The sequence below is a fragment of the Microcebus murinus genome, chromosome 1, assembly GCF_040939455.1.
Source record: "Microcebus murinus isolate Inina chromosome 1, M.murinus_Inina_mat1.0, whole genome shotgun sequence".
Taxonomy (NCBI): domain Eukaryota; kingdom Metazoa; phylum Chordata; class Mammalia; order Primates; family Cheirogaleidae; genus Microcebus; species Microcebus murinus.
This window is the reverse complement of record NC_134104.1, coordinates 145,520,155-145,537,332: the sequence shown is the minus strand read 5'-3', so window position 1 is coordinate 145,537,332 and position 17,178 is coordinate 145,520,155. Positions and strand designations below refer to the sequence as shown.

Sequence of the window (17,178 nt, the reverse complement as noted above, 5' to 3'; positions counted from 1 at the left end):
TCCCAACTTCTTTGAGAAGAGGAGAAAGGCTTTTGCCTCTAAGAAGGCTGACTCTGATTAATAGTCCCAAATAATAATAATTCCCACTTGGGAACCTAATCCCAAATAACTTCTCATATTTATATTAATTATAGAATATGATGGCATTAAAGGTATAAAATACTTTCATGTTATCCTTTCACTTAGTATTCTCCATACCTCTGAAGTAGATAGGGCCCCTTATTAGATTTGTGTAAACTCAGATCCAGAGAGAAAAGGGATCACATGGATAAGTCATATAGCACAAACCCTGAAGCCTGGGTTTGCATTCTTGTCCCAACTGCTTGCCTGATGGGTGATGCTGGCAATATTTTAAACCTTTCTGAGTCTCAGTTTTCTCATCCATTCAATGGGGCTAATAATTAGTACTCTCTGAATTGTAGTAAGAGGTAAATAAAACCCTGTACAAAGAATATTTAGTTTAGGGTTGAGCATACAGTGGGCATAGATGCTAAGCGTCACTATTATAATTTAGAATAAGTATCTATTGGGCAGGCATCTCATCTACAGGAAATCATCAGCCAGGGGCCTGGGCAGGAGGAGAGGGCAGGACAGGTCTGTGGGAGCAAGACAGTGTGGACAAGTGTGATAAGTACCCTGGGGAGTTTGGAGATCATTCAATCAATCTTTTCTCCCATCTTACAGAGGAGAAGACTGAGACCCAGAGACAGAGCTGGCCACGTTAGGTTCTCAAGTGAGATGAGCCAGTGATCACACTGAGCATGAGACTTCACAGGCTGACTCCTTGCCCAGAATTCTTAGCATGGTCCCACCCACTGTTCCCAGCTCCCACCAAGATGATCCACTTAGGAAGCCCTTTGAGTCCACAAATTTTCTGAAATCTTTCCTCAAACCCCACAGATCTCAGCCCATTTCCCCAGCATTTGCAGTGACTAATTTACACAAACTTGCCATTGAGATGGGTGGCTTTCAAATTATGTCAGGAGATGAAAGGTGAGGATTTGAATGAAGCAAGTCCAAAGGCCCCTAAAGAAAACTAATACCCAATCCTAAGGGAGGAAGACATCTTCAATGGTGCCATTTCTGGTGCTACAGCAGCAGAGGGTATTATGATGGGCAGGGCCTCAGGAGAACCAATCAAAGGCCTCTCTGAGACCAAGGACCCAAGGATAAGGCAGTAATTGCCCTCAGCTCCTCCTCTGCAGAAAGGGCTTGAGGGCCTATGTCCCAGAGTGTTTGCTCCAGAGGCCCCGAGGAAATCTCTTGCCCCATGGCAAGAACTGTGGCTCTAAAAGCCCAACGAATTCGACTGGAATGAGCAGGTTGCATCCAAGGCTCAGATTGAACCAACATGTACTCCTTGAGTCCTGTTCCCAAACCCTGTCACACTGTGCCCAGGCAACATCTCTAGGTTCATGGAGAGTAGAAACCAGCTTTGCTTCAGAGACCCAGGCAGGGAGTCAGAGATAGAGCACAGTCCCACTGCTCAGTCATTGGTTGTTTCAAGACACTTCTTGATCCTGGGCTTGGCACGTCTGTCTGCAGAGGAGAGGAGAAGGCTAAGACAGTCCTTTTCCTCCATGTGGTTTGATTTTGGTATCCCTGAGTGTTCCTATTGCTTTAATAACAACAGTGTGGCTCACTCTGCACTTAGGGGGCCAGGACATCTTCATGACAGAGGAACAGAAAAAATACTACAACGCCATGAAGAAGCTGGGCTCCAAGAAGCCACAGAAGCCAATCCCACGTCCTCTGGTAAGCCCCAGAGCTTTCCTCTAGCAGCAGAGCATGTCCATGAATCCAACTTGATAGCCTCCACTTGTGGCAGGTGGGGCCTGGCCAGTGCTGCTTGTGGAGAAGGAGATCTGGGTCAAGTCTGAAGGCAAGGGTGTTGAGGGTTCCCAAGTCCAAGGAATGAGAAGTTTAAAAGAAGAAACTCTGGCCTTCTGGAGTGAATGTACCTCCTACAAGTGCTCCAAATAAACCTTTTTGGGGAAATACTGAGTTCCCCCAACAGAGTTTTAGGGTGCAAGCACAGAATTGGAAGCAGATTAAGCTAAATGATAGCTAGGGCAGTTAGAGCCCAGAGATGAAGCGTTTGTGTGGTTATATATCACAATATAGGTTGCAGTGGATCACCAGCCTCACCCTATGTGCCACCCCACAACTCCAGATAGATAAGAGAGGAAATGGCCAAAACCTAACTCCTTTGGGATCCAAGATGCAGTCATGGTCATGGTCCAATGGCCTAATAGGAACTCTAATAGGAACTCAAAGTCATACCTCTGGAGTTTAAAGATTGGCCAAAAATTAGGGCCAAACTCTACTTTGACTCCTTTCTTCACAAAGACCTCAGGAGTCATGCCCTTGTATTTCTCCATTAAATGCAACACCCAAACCATACATGATACCACCTCAGCCCTCTGCCAGGAGATACAAAACATCAAACCTCTGGGTGGGTGGCCCAGAGATAGCACCCCTGTTGGGAAGGGATGAACAGGTTTGGGGGTGAAGGTGTTGATGTGTCAGAAATTATGCTGAACTTCTTCAAAGAGTTTGTGAGCCATCCACTCCAATGAATGGAATTGGCATCTTGTCCCTTTACGTAATGTTTCTGTGGCTAAGATGCAGCACAAACCTATTAGCCCCTCCCCACACAAGGGCAGAGTCCAAAGACCTTCAACAAAGGACCAGGCCTTTCTCTAAATGAATTAAAAAGGCATGCATCCTGTTGGCTAACACAGTAGGATTTCAAATTAAGGCATGGTGTTTGCATAAGTAATTCCAAACTGCATGAGAACCGAGTTTCAAAAACATTTACAAGGGGGGAAAAAGTCATGACTTTTGACCCACTTTAGTTAGAAATAGTGGTCATAAATTTATTACTATTCTATTAAATAGATTCTGATTTTTTAAAAAGTGTTACAATGGGGCGTGATATGAGGTTCAGACCTCTGTAGGGGCAGAAGTTTCCTCCCAAATCTCCCATAAGATCAAGATAGCTGGGCCTGGTGAGCCTGAGCAAAAGACTCATTAAACATCCCTCAGTCAACAAGCCTGATAGGCAGGAACAGGGTCAAGAATTAAAAGATGTCGGTGAGAGGTTGAGCCTAGCCAACCAGATTCAAGTCAGGGCCCATGGGAAGAAGATCCTCAAATTTACCGTGAAGCAAGCAACTGAGTTCATGCTGGCCCTTACTGATGCCTAGACTAATGTTGACTCTGCATTTGAACCAGACACCAAGGAGGTCTACGCTAGGGGCAACCCTTGGCAAAGTCATGAAGGGTTTTGGCACCCTCCCCCATACACGACACTGTCTCTTTATGATATCCCAGCTTCTCCCCTCTCATCAGCTAATCCCACAGGCTACCAAAGTTCCTTCCTCTCCAGGAGGACAATGTCCCTGGGACAGGATGAGCTGTATTTCAAAAAGGGACCCTGGAAAAGGCACCTGCATATAAAGGCATGAACCTAATGCTGGAATTGCAGACACTACATAGCACAAGGAGTTGGAGCCTATGGTCAGCAGGAAGACCTGTAACAAAATCTCCATTTCTCCTGATTAAACTGCAGCCAAGATCCTCCAAGGATGGCACTGGGGGAGGTCCTACAGATGAGGAGGGGAGTGAGACCTTATAGCCAACTCTGTTCTTGACATTCTCCATCCCTTTGGATGGGGGGAATTGTATTACCAATTAATTTTTTATTTTTTATTATTATGGGTACATAATAATTTATATGTTTATAGGGCACATGTGATATTTTCATGCAGGCATAACAATATGGACTGATTAAATCAGGGTAATTGAGCTCCTTTATACATCATTTTTTCTTTTTATTTTTTTTTATTTTTCTTGCTTCCCTGAGGACCTTTTCTTTATCTGTGACCTTTGGGAGCTTGATTATTAAATGCCTTGAGATAGCCTTCTTTTGGTTAAATCTCCTTAGTGTTCTATGACCTTCTTGTACTTGAATATTGGTATCTTTCTCCAGGTTTGGAAAGTTCTTTTTTATTATTTCTTTGAATAAAGTTTCTACCTTAACCTCTCTCTCTACCTCCTCCTCTTTAAGGCCAATAACTCCTAGGTTTGCTGTTTTTAGGCTATTTTCTAGATCTTGTAGGCATGCTTCATTCTTTCTTATTCTTTTTTGTTTTTTCTCTTCTGTGTGTTTTCAAATAGTCTGTCTTCAAGCTCACTAATTCCTCTTCTGCTCAGTCAATTCTACTGTTGAGAGACTGTTATGCATTTCTCAGTTTGTCAATTGAATTCTTAAGCTCTAGAATGTGTGCTTGATTTTTTAAATTATTTCTATCTGTTTGTTAAATATCTCTGATAGGCTTCTGAATTCCTTCTCTGTGTTGTCTTGAATTTCACTGAGCTTCTTCAGGACAGCTATTTTGAATTCTTTGTCTGAAAGCTTACGTATCTCCATTGCTTTGGGATTGGTCACTAAGTACCTTAGTGAGTTTGTCATGTCTTCCTGGATGTTCTTGACACTTATGGATGTTCACCAATGTCTAGGCATTGAAGAGTTAGGTATTTATTTTAATCTTCACGATCTGGGCTTGTTTGAACCTGTCCTTCTTGAAAAGACTTTCCAGATGCTCAAATGGAATTGAGTGTTTTGGTCCACGTCTCTGGTCACTGCAGCTATATCAGCATTGTGTGTGTCCCAAACCCAGTAATGCTGTGACTTTTGCAAACTCCTGGTGGTACCACCTTGATGAGCTGGGGTAAGACGCAGGAGAATTCCCTGGATTTCCAGGCAAAGTCTCTCACTCTCTCTTCCTTCACTCTCTGTGCTGGGCTGCTGGAGTTGGAGGAGAAGTGATGTGGGCACTCTCTCATGGCCACCAGAACCAGGTCACACCTGAAGCCAGACCAGTCTCATCCGAAGCCAGTGGTAACTGTTGCTTGGCTACCTCTGATGTTTATTCAAAGCCCAAGGGCTCTTTAGTCAACAGATGGTGAATCCCTCCAGGGGCCTCTGACCTCAAAGGGTCCAATGTCTAGTGGAGAAGAAAAGAAGCACATATGAAATGCTAGAACTCAAAACTGACTAAAATGGCTGTGGGAGCCAAAGAAGGGACAGGGTGATTTGGGGTAATGAGATTAAAGAAAGCTCCCTGGAGTCAGTCGGGCTTAAAAGAGATGGATTACTCAGAGCTATTGAAATGTAGATACTCAAGAGAGGGGACTAGAAGGGCATTGCGAATGGAGGGGTAAGCATGGACCAGGACAAAGGAAGTGCCATCAAGTGGCTGGGAGAAGTAATGAGAACTTGAACTGGGACAATGAGGTAGAATCAGCTAAAAGTGAGATTTTGGAAGAGGAGTGTGAGGGAGACAAAACTCATCCATGGAGTACCTAGTCCCTCCAGATGCCTGGTTTATGATGACCCAAAGGCCCTGACTCTATCACCTCTTGTTTTCTCAGAACAAGTACCAGGGCTTCGTCTTTGACGTTGTGACCGGACAGACTTTCGACATCATCATCATGGTTCTCATCTGCCTCAACATGATCATCATGATGGTGGAGACTGACGAGCAGACTGAAGAAAAGACAAAAGTCCTTGGCAAAATCAACCAGTTCTTTGTGGCCGTCTTCACTGGCGAGTGTGTCATGAAGATGTTTGCCCTGAGGCATTACTACTTCACCAATGGCTGGAATGTGTTTGACTTCATCGTGGTAGTTCTCTCCATTACGAGTGAGTGGGCAGACACATGGTGGGGAAGCCTAGCCTCTGCTTAGGGTTGTTTTGGCTACTCTTTCAAAACCCAGGGGACAACCAACAAACTTTTAAAAACGTATTTTATCTGTATGTGCAGCCTTCCAAGAGCAGTAGATTTAAAATGCCCCCGGGCTGCTTGCTCAGTGAAGTTGGCCTTCTGTTGGCCTTCTGTTGGCCTTCTCCATGCTGTCAGGAAGTGTTTTCACACACCTACTCTGGGCATGGCCCATGGCCAGAACCTCGGGGCTGACAGGGAACAGTCACTCCTCTTGAGAACCTGAGACTGTAAGATGATGGAATTTCCAGTGGACCTTACTTGTATGGTCTTGAAAGCAAGGACGGGTGGTGTAATGTGAGGTGAATCATAAAATAGGCTCTGGAAAAGGAGGTGGGTTGCCAGCACAGTGAGGAACGTCTAGGAAGAGATTGTTCAAAGAAGATTCTTGGCCAGGTGTGGTGGTTCACGCCTGTAATCCTAACACTCCGGGAGGCCAACTCAGGAGAATTGCTTGAGCTCAGGAGTTCTAGACCAGCCTGAGCAAGAGTGAGACCTCATCTCTACAAAAAATAGAAAAATTAGCCAGGTGTAGTAGCATAGACCTGTGGTACCAGCTACTTGGGAGACTGAGGCAGGAGGATCACTTGGGCTCAGGAGTTTGAGGTTGCTGTGAGCCATGATGATGCTATTGCACTCTAGCCCAGGTGACAGAGTGAGACTCTGTCTCAAAAAAAAAGAAGAAGAAGAAGAAGAAGAAGAAGAAGAAGAAGAAGAAGAAGAAGAAAATTCTTAAGTCTGGGCTCTGGAGTTAAATTTCTATATAACTGTCCTATTAGGGAATATGAGTCACAGAAAAGTCAAGGGATCAATACCAAGAGATCAGTGCTGTTAAGACCTAGTCTGGGTGTTGTTGAGTGACAGGCCTAGTATTTTGGGCCCAATTGTGTTCAGAGAAAATTAAATAGAGTCAGAGGCTGATGTGGGGAGCAGAGCTGCCATAATTGAGTACTCACTGAGTTCTGAGCACTGGGCTGGGCTCTGGGAATCTTCACAGCTGCCCTGGGAAGGAGGTGTTATTATCCCCTTTTTATACATTTAAAATTGAGACTTAGATTTTAAAAAGTATGAAAAGTCGGCCGGGCACGGTGGCTCATGCCTGTAATCCTAGCTCTCTGGGAGTCCGAGGTGGGTGGATCATTTGAGCTCAGGAGTTCGAGACCAGCCTGAGCAAGAGCGAGACCCCATCTCTACTAAAAATAAAAATAAAAAGAGTTAATTGGCCAACTGAAAATAGAAAAAAAAAATAAAGAAATAAAAAAGAAAATTAAAAAAAAAAGTATGCAAAGTCACAGAGTTTGTAAGGAGTGGAGCTGAATTTAGACTGGGCTATGTTCTTTTTTTTTTTTTCAGCATATAATGGGGGTACAAATGTTAAGGTTACTTATATTGCCCTTGCCTCCCTCCCCCCTCAAGTCAAAGCTTCAAGCATGTCCATCCCCCAGTTGGTGTACATCGCACTCATTATGTATGTATATACCCATCCCCTCCGCCCCACCTGCCCAACACCCGATAAATGTTATTCCTATATGTCCACTTAGGTGTTGGTCAGGCTATGTTCTTTTAATGAACTTGCTGCCTCCCACCAACAGCCAAGAGACTGTCCCTGGACTTCTTGTGGTTGAGCCAAAGTTTGGCCCTGTGAAGGCCAAATCCCAGCTTACCAGCTTCGCTTTGTGTTATAAATATATCCTGATCGCTCATATTCTGACCTGCTTACTTTTCATGTCAGGGCATAGCTGTAGATTTAATTTCTCATTGATTTGCTATCAAGAGCTGATAGCATCCAAATACAACTTTTAATCAGTCTCTCCACCCTAGTGCTGAAACACAACCTTGGGTTGCATTCATCTGCTCAAGAGGTTTTGTTTTTGTTTTGTTTTGATGTTGCTGCTGCATTTTTTTAGCCACTTTATTGAGATATGATTGAATGTAAATAGCCGTACATATTTAATGTATACAACTTGATGAGTTTGGAGGTAAGCATATACCCGTAAAACCATCACCATTATCAATGCCATAAACATATCCACCACCTCCAAAAGTTTCCTCTGGCCCTATCTATCTATCTATCTATTTATTTATTGGCTGCTAAGAACACCTAAAATAAGTTCCACCCTTTTGGCAAATTTTTAAGTGTACAACACAGTATTGGTAACTATAGGCACTATGCTATGCAGTAGATGTCTAGGACTTACTCATCTTGCATAGCTTAAACTTTGTGCCCTTTGACAAACACCTCCCTGATTTCCTCTCTCCCAAGCTCCTGGAAGCGGTCATGCTACTCTCTGCATCTATGAGTTTGACTATTTTAGATTCGGTATATAAGTGGGGTCATGTAGTATTTGTCCTTCTATGTTTGGCTTATTTCATTTACCATGATGGGAGCTTTTCTTGGTTAGTTGATTGTTTGTTTTGTTTTGTTTGCCTTCCAACGTGAGAAACTCTAAAGGCCATTTTGATTTTACATTAAGGAAAGGAGCTTTCTTATTACGTATAAGTAATGTAGAGATAAAATATTCCCAGAATACTTAGTTCTATGATGGGAACACCTTAACTGCCAGTTCCTGTGACCTATGCAGCATTCTGCGTCTCCACAAGGCAGAAATCTCTTGCAGAGAGAGCTAGAAAGCAAGCAAAGGAACCCACACATCAACCTCTCTGCCCTCCCAGCTTGTCTCCCTCTCTTCCTTCCCACCAGCAAGACGCACATTGAGTATCTAATTGTTAACAAGTATGAGGACTCATTTTTCCTTTGACACAGGATCCTGGGGCAATTTAAATTAAGACCTAGACCAGTTGTCTGGCAGAAAATTTTAGTAGGTTATATAGATACATAAAGTACCCCACACTATGGGGAAATGTGCCAATTAAACTGGACTTTAATAGAAGGGTTTTCGACCCAGCACAGTGGCTCATGCCTGTAACCCCAGAACTCTGGGAGGTGGAGGCAGGAGGATCGCTTGAGCTCAGGAGTTCTAGACCAGCCTGAGCAAGAGGGAGAGCCCCTCTCTACTAAAGATAGAAAAATTGGCTAGGTGTCATGGCATGCGCCTGTATTTCCCAGCTACTGAGGAGGCTGAGGCAGGAGGATCACTTGAGCCCTGGAATTTGAGATTGCAGTGAGCTATGATGATGCCAATGTACCCTATCCAGGGTGGCAGAGCAAGACTCAGAAAAAAAAGAAGGGTTTTCACAAAGATTTCATAACTCTAAATTATAATTATATATAATTATTTCCCAAGTCCCCCCCCCCATTTCCTTCCTTCTTCCAATAAAATATTGTGATCACTATATGCACACAACAAGGGACAGGTAGGAGAAGAGGTCCGGGGGCCCCTGCAAAGAGCAAGAGCTTGCTACCACAACTTGTACTCACCTCACTTCTCTCACCCACAGGCCTTGCCTCATCTTTGGTGGAGGCCTTTGGTCCCAATAGTTCTCCACAGGTCCCCAAGACCAAGCTTCAACATTTTTCAAATTAGACTTCATATAGGGGGATGCATACAATCTTCATCTTTCCAACCTTGTGTGTAGTTGGGGTTGGGGGCAGTCACTGACCCTAAAAAAAGCCCCTCTCCAAGCCTTAACATAGAGTTCAAACACAGCTGGAAATGAAAGAAACAAATTAAGCCATTATGCAGACAGCTGGCCATTCAAAGCCATTCTGCGTTAGCTGTCAGCCAGTCGCCCCACTCCTCCGGCCCCCTGATCATTAACACCCCAGGCGCTGTACAATTATCCCCGGAACGATGTGCCAGGAACTGAGTCAGTCTTCACAGTGGGAGACAGGGAGATGAATCACAGGGGGTCCCGGCCGTCACAGAGCGCAGGACCAGGGTGGGAGAACAGGCATGACCCACAGGCTGCAATCTCAGGGGGGAGCAGGGTCTGTGTCACAGGCAAAAACAGGCAAAGGACCGTGGGCACGTGGAACGTGCCGCAGTCCCTTCCAGCTGAACGAGGCTGCAGAAGACAGGGCTTTGATCACAAAGGTTGACTGAGAAGATATTTCGGGTGGAGAGAAAGATAACAACATGGTAGGAAGGGTAAGACTTACTTGAGGGAGAGAGGATTTAGGCAATGGACGTTTAGTAAGCCTCCACTTTGTGCCAACAAGCGTGCCAGGCTGGGAGGGCCCGCCCAGTCATTGCACATGGGTGCTCAAGTGGGGTCCGTACCGAGCAGAAATGAGGGTGTGTGATCGCACCCAACTTCGTCAGAGCTCATGGTTGGAGATACTAATCAGGTAATTTCCCCCCTCTTAAAGGCCTGGTGTTTTCTGCAATTCTCAAGTCACTTCAAAGTAACTCCACCGCGACGCTCTTGCGGGTTGTCCGCCTGGCCCGAATCGGCCGCATCCTCAGACTGATCCGAGGGGCCAAGGGGATCCGCACGCTGCTCTTTGCCCTCATGATGTCCCTGCCTGCCCTCTTCAACATCGGGCTGCTGCTCTTCCTCGTCATGTTCATCTACTCCATCTTCGGCATGGCCAACTTCGCCTACGTCAAGTGGGAGGCCGGCATCGACGACATGTTCAACTTCCAGACCTTCGCCAACAGCATGCTGTGCCTCTTCCAGATCACCACGTCGGCTGGCTGGGACGGCCTCCTCAGCCCCATCCTCAACACGGGGCCCCCCTACTGTGACCCCAATCTGCCCAACAACAATGGCTCCCGAGGGAACTGCGGGAGCCCAATGGTGGGCATCCTCTTCTTCACCACCTACATCATCATCTCCTTCCTCATCGTGGTCAATATGTACATTGCAGTGATTCTGGAGAACTTCAATGTGGCCACAGAGGAGAGCAGCGAGCCCCTGAACGAGGACGACTTTGACATGTTCTATGAGACCTGGGAGAAGTTCGACCCCGAGGCCACCCAGTTTATTACCTTCTCTGCCCTCTCCGACTTTGCAGACACTCTCTCTGGTCCCCTGCAAATCCCAAAGCCCAATAGGAATATATTAATGCAGATGGACCTGCCCTTGGTCCCTGGAGATAAGATCCACTGTTTGGACATCCTTTTTGCCTTCACCAAGAACGTGCTGGGAGAATCTGGGGAGTTGGATTCTCTGAAAGCAAATATGGAAGAGAAGTTTATGGCAACTAATCTTTCAAAATCATCCTATGAACCAATAGCGACCACACTCCGATGGAAGCAAGAAGACATTTCAGCCACTGTCATTCAAAAAGCCTATCGGAGCTATGTGCGGCACCGCTCCTTGGCACTCTCCAACCCTCCCGGTGTGCCCAGGGCTGAGGAGGAGGCTGCGTCACCCCCAGATGAAGGCTTTGTTGCATTCATGGCAAATGAAAATTGTGTACTCCCAGACAAATATGCAACTGCATCTGCCACATCTTTCCCGCCATCCTATGACAGTGTCACTAGAGGCCTTAGTGATAGAGTCAACATGAGCACATCTAGCTCAATGCAAAATGAAGATGAAGCCACCAGTAAGGAGGTGACTGGCCCTGGGCCCTAGTGAGGACACTCCAGCATGGATGTGTCCTGTTCCTGTTCTGGTGGGTTCTTCTGCTCTGTGATAACTCTTGCCCACTGCAGATGGCACCCAGCTACAACCTCACCGATGCATGCCACTGGTCACAATGTCAAAGTGGGCAGGGAATGCAATTGGCACCCACCTTTGAAAAAAGCCTCCATATACCAAAAGGAGTCAGAAGCCAAGAGCACCTCCACTGTGACTTCCCTTCTGAGTTTCAATATTAGATGATGGATTCTTACTTTCCAGACAATGTCCCTTGTCTTTTTATTTTGGTTGTGACCAGAGATGATATTTACTGAGACAAATTTCTCAGGCAGGACCAGAACTTCCAAAGATATATTGCACGGACGTCGCTGAGCGTCCAACGTGGTCCTCTGTGAAGTGCCACATAAAGACTAGCAATGTTATTTAGGATTTTGCATGACTGCATGTCGAGGGCTTCTGGATGACTGCTCCAGCCCAGGGTAACACTGTGGTCCATGTCATGAAAGCCCTTTGAGATATCCATTAAAATTAATATTTTTAAAGGTATGTCGATACCAATGTTATATCTTAAAGCATCACTTTTTTTCTCAATTGTGTGATACTGACATGTAACACACAATACTCACCTTCAGAGATCCTAATGTTTTGTAGTTTGAGCTTGAGGCCGGGTGGTGCAGGAAGGACACTGTCCTGAGCCCTGGAGATGCAGGTTCTAATCCTCACTCTTTTCCACTGACTGCCTGGCTGATTGGGGCCAAGGTTTTCCCCCTTCAAAACTCAGTTTCCCCCCACACCAAAACCGCCCCTTGTAAGACTGGTGGGAGGAGTGAATGAATGGACACTCTCTATATGCCTCGCATCTCACGGTGCAAGCTGTGCCCTGCCCCGTTCAGCTGGAAAAAACACTCTTCTCAGAGGCTCCAATGGCCAGACCTTTCTGCTATGTTGCTAAAGAGGCAACTTTCGGATAGATTCCAGAGCCTGTTTCACATCTCTTAATTAGACTTTAAGGAAGAGGGCTTTTACACTCCCCTGGGGCCAGGACCACATAATTAGTATAATTAAAAGAAAAGGGACATTTTGGGAAAGAAGATCTGGTAGATAAAAGGTATGGCCAATAATTTCTTTCATTCATCCTACAAATTTTATTAAGTCTCTATTTGTGACGGGTGCTGCTCCAAGAACAAGAGATAAAGTAGGAGTTAAGCCCCAAAAGACAAATCAAGAGTTATGCAATGAAGGGAGTGAGGGTTGGCAGAGGAGTATACCCAAGCCAAAGGCACATAGCAGGTCTTCAGGTCTTTGCTTCAGAGAGCAAAGATTCTGTGTGACAACATAGTGCATAAGGGATCTTAATGACAGCTGTGATCTTCTATTCACTTTTAGGACATTCCCAGCCACAATCACAAAGATCAGGTCAACTCAATGGATATATGTTTGATCATTTCATAGGAGTTTCCATTTGTACCATTACAAAGCATAGAGGCTGATCCACTTTACATGCCTCATGGATACAGATTTTCTGGGGTCTTGCTCTCCCTTCTCTGTCACTGCTGGCCCATCAGATGCCAAAGAGGGCTTTCCACATGCTTGTTGGGGTTGGGCAGCACCCACAGATATGGATTAACAAGATGATGGTGGGATAGCAGAGGGCAAAGCCATCTCAGCACAACCCGGCTATTCTCTGGATACCTGATTTATATTTAAAAGAAGAGTTCAAACATATGGCTCTTCCTCCCTACTGCCACTGAACCAAGAAGCACAGATATTGGCTGTGTAGCTTCTTCAACATCTAAACCCCACACAGTCAATGAAAAACCATCTGAGATGATACTAGCCCAAGTGTTTATAAGACAGCTGGGTGGACAGAGAGCTTGGGCACTGGTTTATTTTTATAATGTGATGTGGAAGAATTAAATTCATTAAAACCATCCAACTAGTTTTATTAAGTAGATGATAGTCTCAAAGGTATTCTTATTGCATCTTCTGTCCCATATCGTGAGTTGAATTGTGTCCTCTAAAAAGGTATTTTGAAGTCCTAACCCATGGTAACAGTGAATGTGACCATGATTTTGAAAATTGAGGTCTTTGCAGATATAATCAAATTAAGGTGAGGAGTGGGGGCCCTAATCCAATGACAGGTGTCATTATAATGTGAGGGAAATTTGGATAGAGACACACAGAGAACACGGAATGAAGGCACAGAAACACGCACAAAGAAGACAGCTACGTGAAGACGGAGAAATTGGAGGGATGCATCTGCAAGCCAAGGAGTGGCAAGAATTGCTGGTAGCTACTAAAAACTAGGAGGAGGGGAGGAAGGCAAGGATTCTCTCCTGGAGGCTGCAGAGAGGGCACAGCCCTGCCATACCTTGAATTTTAGACTTCTCGCCTCCAGAAATGTAAGAGAATAAATTTCTGTTGTTGTAAGCTACCCAGTTTATGGTGATTTGTTACAGCAGCCCCTAGAAAACTAATAGGTTCCACAATTTTCTCACACTGATGCATTTCCCAAATTATAATATGAGCCATTGGAAAGGGGATTTTTAAATATATACTCATATATATATATATATATATATATATACACACACACACACTTATACCTACACATACATGCATATATCTTGCATTACACAGAGTTTCCACAAATATATCTAAAGCAAATGGAAGATTCTGTCTTGAAAATTTCACTAGATCCAGTTTAAAGTTCACCTGGTTGTCTAATTACAAGGTAGGAGTTAGATTTCTAGGGGAGCAACCCTGAGGGCCAAAACTGCCTTCTCCACCTCACACGTAGGAGATGGCACTGCGATCTCTCGGGCCTAGAATATGCGAGGATGCTTTAGCACTGAAGGGAAACAAGACAGAACAATGGTGCTGACTATATGAATATCTGGAACCTGCAGGTTCTCAAAAATATGCCTCCACCATAAACACTGCCTTGACTTTTTACAACGTTAAACTGTGTAACGCAGAGACATGGGTGGTGAAGAACATTCAGGGACACCCAGTCAACACAGAAGGGTAAGTGTAAGCAGAGCCTTGGTGTGCTAGAGCGTTTGCCTTAAGACAAAAGTCAAGTCACTTTCCTGAGTGCTAGGGATGCGATATAAGACAGATCCTCAGACTGGAGCTGAACACTGGCTGAAGGTTCAAAAATAAATTAAAAAGGGAATTCCAAGATTTCCAGTAGTGACGGGGTAAGTTATTCCAATCACTTCTCCCATGGAATATATAGAAAATGCTGGATAAATAGCAGACAACAAAAACATATAAGTTGAGAGGACATGAAGAGGATAAAGGTTCTAAGACTTTATTATTAAGAAGGAAAATAGCCGGGCGCGGTGGCTCACGCCTGTAATCCTAGCTCTCTGGGAGGCCGAGGCGGGCGGATTGCTCAAGGTCAGGAGTTCAAAACCAGCCTGAGCAAGAGCGAGACCCCGTCTCTACTATAAATAGAAAGAAATTAATTGGCCAACTGATATGTATATAAAAAATTAGCCGGGCATGGTGGCGCATGCCTGTAGTCCCAGCTACTTGGGAGGCTGAGGCAGAAGGATCGCTGGAGCCCAGGAGTTTGAGGTTGCTGTGAGCCAGGCTGACACCACGGCACTCACTCTAGCCTGGACAACAAAGCGAGACTCTGTCTCAAAAAAAAAAAAAAAAAAAAAGAAGGAAAATAAAGGCTTTTCTTGCTATTAAACTGTGGTAAGCTAAGAATGAATGACTTAACTACTAGGGTTAGCACTAACAATAACCAGAGTATATCATTTCCAAACGAGGATGGGGGAAAATATGCTAAGAAATAATAAGCCAATCAAAAAAGTAAGGTAAGAAAGGGATAAAGACAAATACAGAATAAGAGAAACAAGTAGAAAAGACAGAGTAAAGTGGTATATTTGAACACAAATATGTCATAAATTACATTAAATGTAAATGGGCTCCAGGAAATAGACAAAGAAAGTCAGGCTATATTTTAAAAATTCAAATAAACTATGTTTACAGAGAGCTACATCCAAAACCCAATGTTATCAAAAGGGTAAAAATGATAGGAAAAAAAATGTGCCATGTAAATACTAATATTAATAAAGCCACAGCAAAATTCATATTCAAGTACTTAGGGAATATTCACAAAAATAGACCATATACCTGGCCAAGAATAAGATTCAAAAAAATGTTCAAGGAATTAAAAGAATATAGTGTGTGTTTTCAGAACATAATACAATTTAGCTGAGAATCAATAAGAGAAGAAAACAGACCCAAATATATGTATGGACACTTAATATATGGCCAAGATGGAATAGCAGAGCAGTGAGGAAAAAATTGTCTTCCTATAAATGGTGCTGGGAAAATTGCGTTTTCATAAGAAAAAGAAAAAGATTAGATCCTAACTAAAATCATATTTAAAAATCAATTTCAGGTATACGTAAATGTGAAAGGCAAATCTACAAGGCTTTTAGAAGATAATAGAGGAAAATATCTACATGACTGTAGAATAAAGAAAAGACTGATAAATGTGACTATGTTAAAATCTAGAACACCAGTTCGTTAAAATATATCATTAAGAATGAAAAGGCAAACTATAGAGAGGAAGAAAATATTTAAAACAGGTTTATTCCACAAAAGTCTACTATCCAGAGAGGAGATTTTTATGAAATTCTGTAAATCAGTACAAAGTAGACAACACAATAGAAAAGGTAGCAAGAGACTTGAAGAGGCACTTGACAAAAGAGGAAATCTGAATAACCGACAAGCATATTAAAAGGGTGTGCCACCTAATCAGAAATCAGGAAAATGCAAATTAAAACCACAGTGCAATACCACCACACATCTATTAGATCTGCAAAAATGTTAGAGTCTAACAAATATCAAGTGTTGGCAAAGGTGGAGAACAACAGGATCTCGCGCACTGCTGGAGAGGTTGTAAATGGGCACGACCACAGTCGTGTGTCGCTTAACGACAGGAATACAGGAATACATTCTGAGAAGTGTGTCGTTAGTCGATGTTATTGTGTGAACGTCAAAGAGGGTACTTAAACAAATCTAGATGGCATGTCCTACTACACACCTGGGCTGTATGGTACAGCCTATTGCTCCTAGGCTACAAACCTGTACAGCAGGTTACTGCACTGAATACTGTAGACAACTGTAACACGATGGTATTTGCATATTTAAACGTAGAAAAGATACAGTAAAAACGTGGCATAAAAGATAAAAAATGGTCCACCTGTGTAGAGGACTTACCATGAATGGAGCTTGCAGAGGTTGCTCTGGGTGAGTCAGTGAGTGAGAGGTGAGTGAATGTAAAGGCCTAGGACGTTACTGTACACTACCGTAGACTTTATAAACACTGTACACTTAGGCTGCACTAAATTTATTTTTAAAATTTCTTTCTTCCATAATAAATTAACCTTAGCTTACTGTAACTTTTTAAATTTATAAACTTTTAATTTTTTTTAACTTTTTGACCCTTTTATAATAACATTTAGCTTAAAACACACATTGTACAGTTGCACGAAAATATTTTCTTTCTTTATATCATTACTCTGCAAGCTTTTTTCTAATTTAAATTTTGTTTTTTACTTTTCAAACTTTTTTTGGCTAAAATCTAAGACACAAACACCACATTAGCCCAAGCCTACACAGGGTCGGGATCATCAACATCCCTGTCTTCCACCTCCACATCTTGTCCCACTGGAAGATCTTCAGGGGCTATGATACACATGGAGCTGTCATCTCCTATCATAACAATGCTTTCTTCTGGAACAGCTCCTGAAGGACCTGCCTGAGGCTGTTTTGCATTTAATTTTTTTTTAGTAAGTAGAAGGGGCACACTCTAAAATAATGATAAAAAAATGATAGCATAGTAAATACATAAGTCAGTAACAAAGTCGTT

The 17,178-nt window shown here is 43.6% G+C and overlaps 1 protein-coding gene across 3 annotated transcripts in view; it reads left to right on the top strand.

The window, feature by feature from the left end:
- SCN10A (sodium voltage-gated channel alpha subunit 10) overlaps positions 1 to 11,273 on the top strand; it is an 84,711-nt gene extending 73,438 nt beyond the window's left edge. For all 3 annotated transcript variants that reach the window (XM_012742157.2, XM_012742156.2, XM_012742155.2), the window contains 3 exons: positions 1,651 to 1,755; positions 5,440 to 5,710; positions 10,060 to 11,273. In XM_012742157.2, the coding sequence (XP_012597611.2) occupies positions 1,651 to 1,755; positions 5,440 to 5,710; positions 10,060 to 11,273 (1,590 nt within the window). The remainder of the gene's footprint in view (positions 1 to 1,650; positions 1,756 to 5,439; positions 5,711 to 10,059) is intronic.
- Positions 11,274 to 17,178: the final 5,905 nt, after the last annotated feature.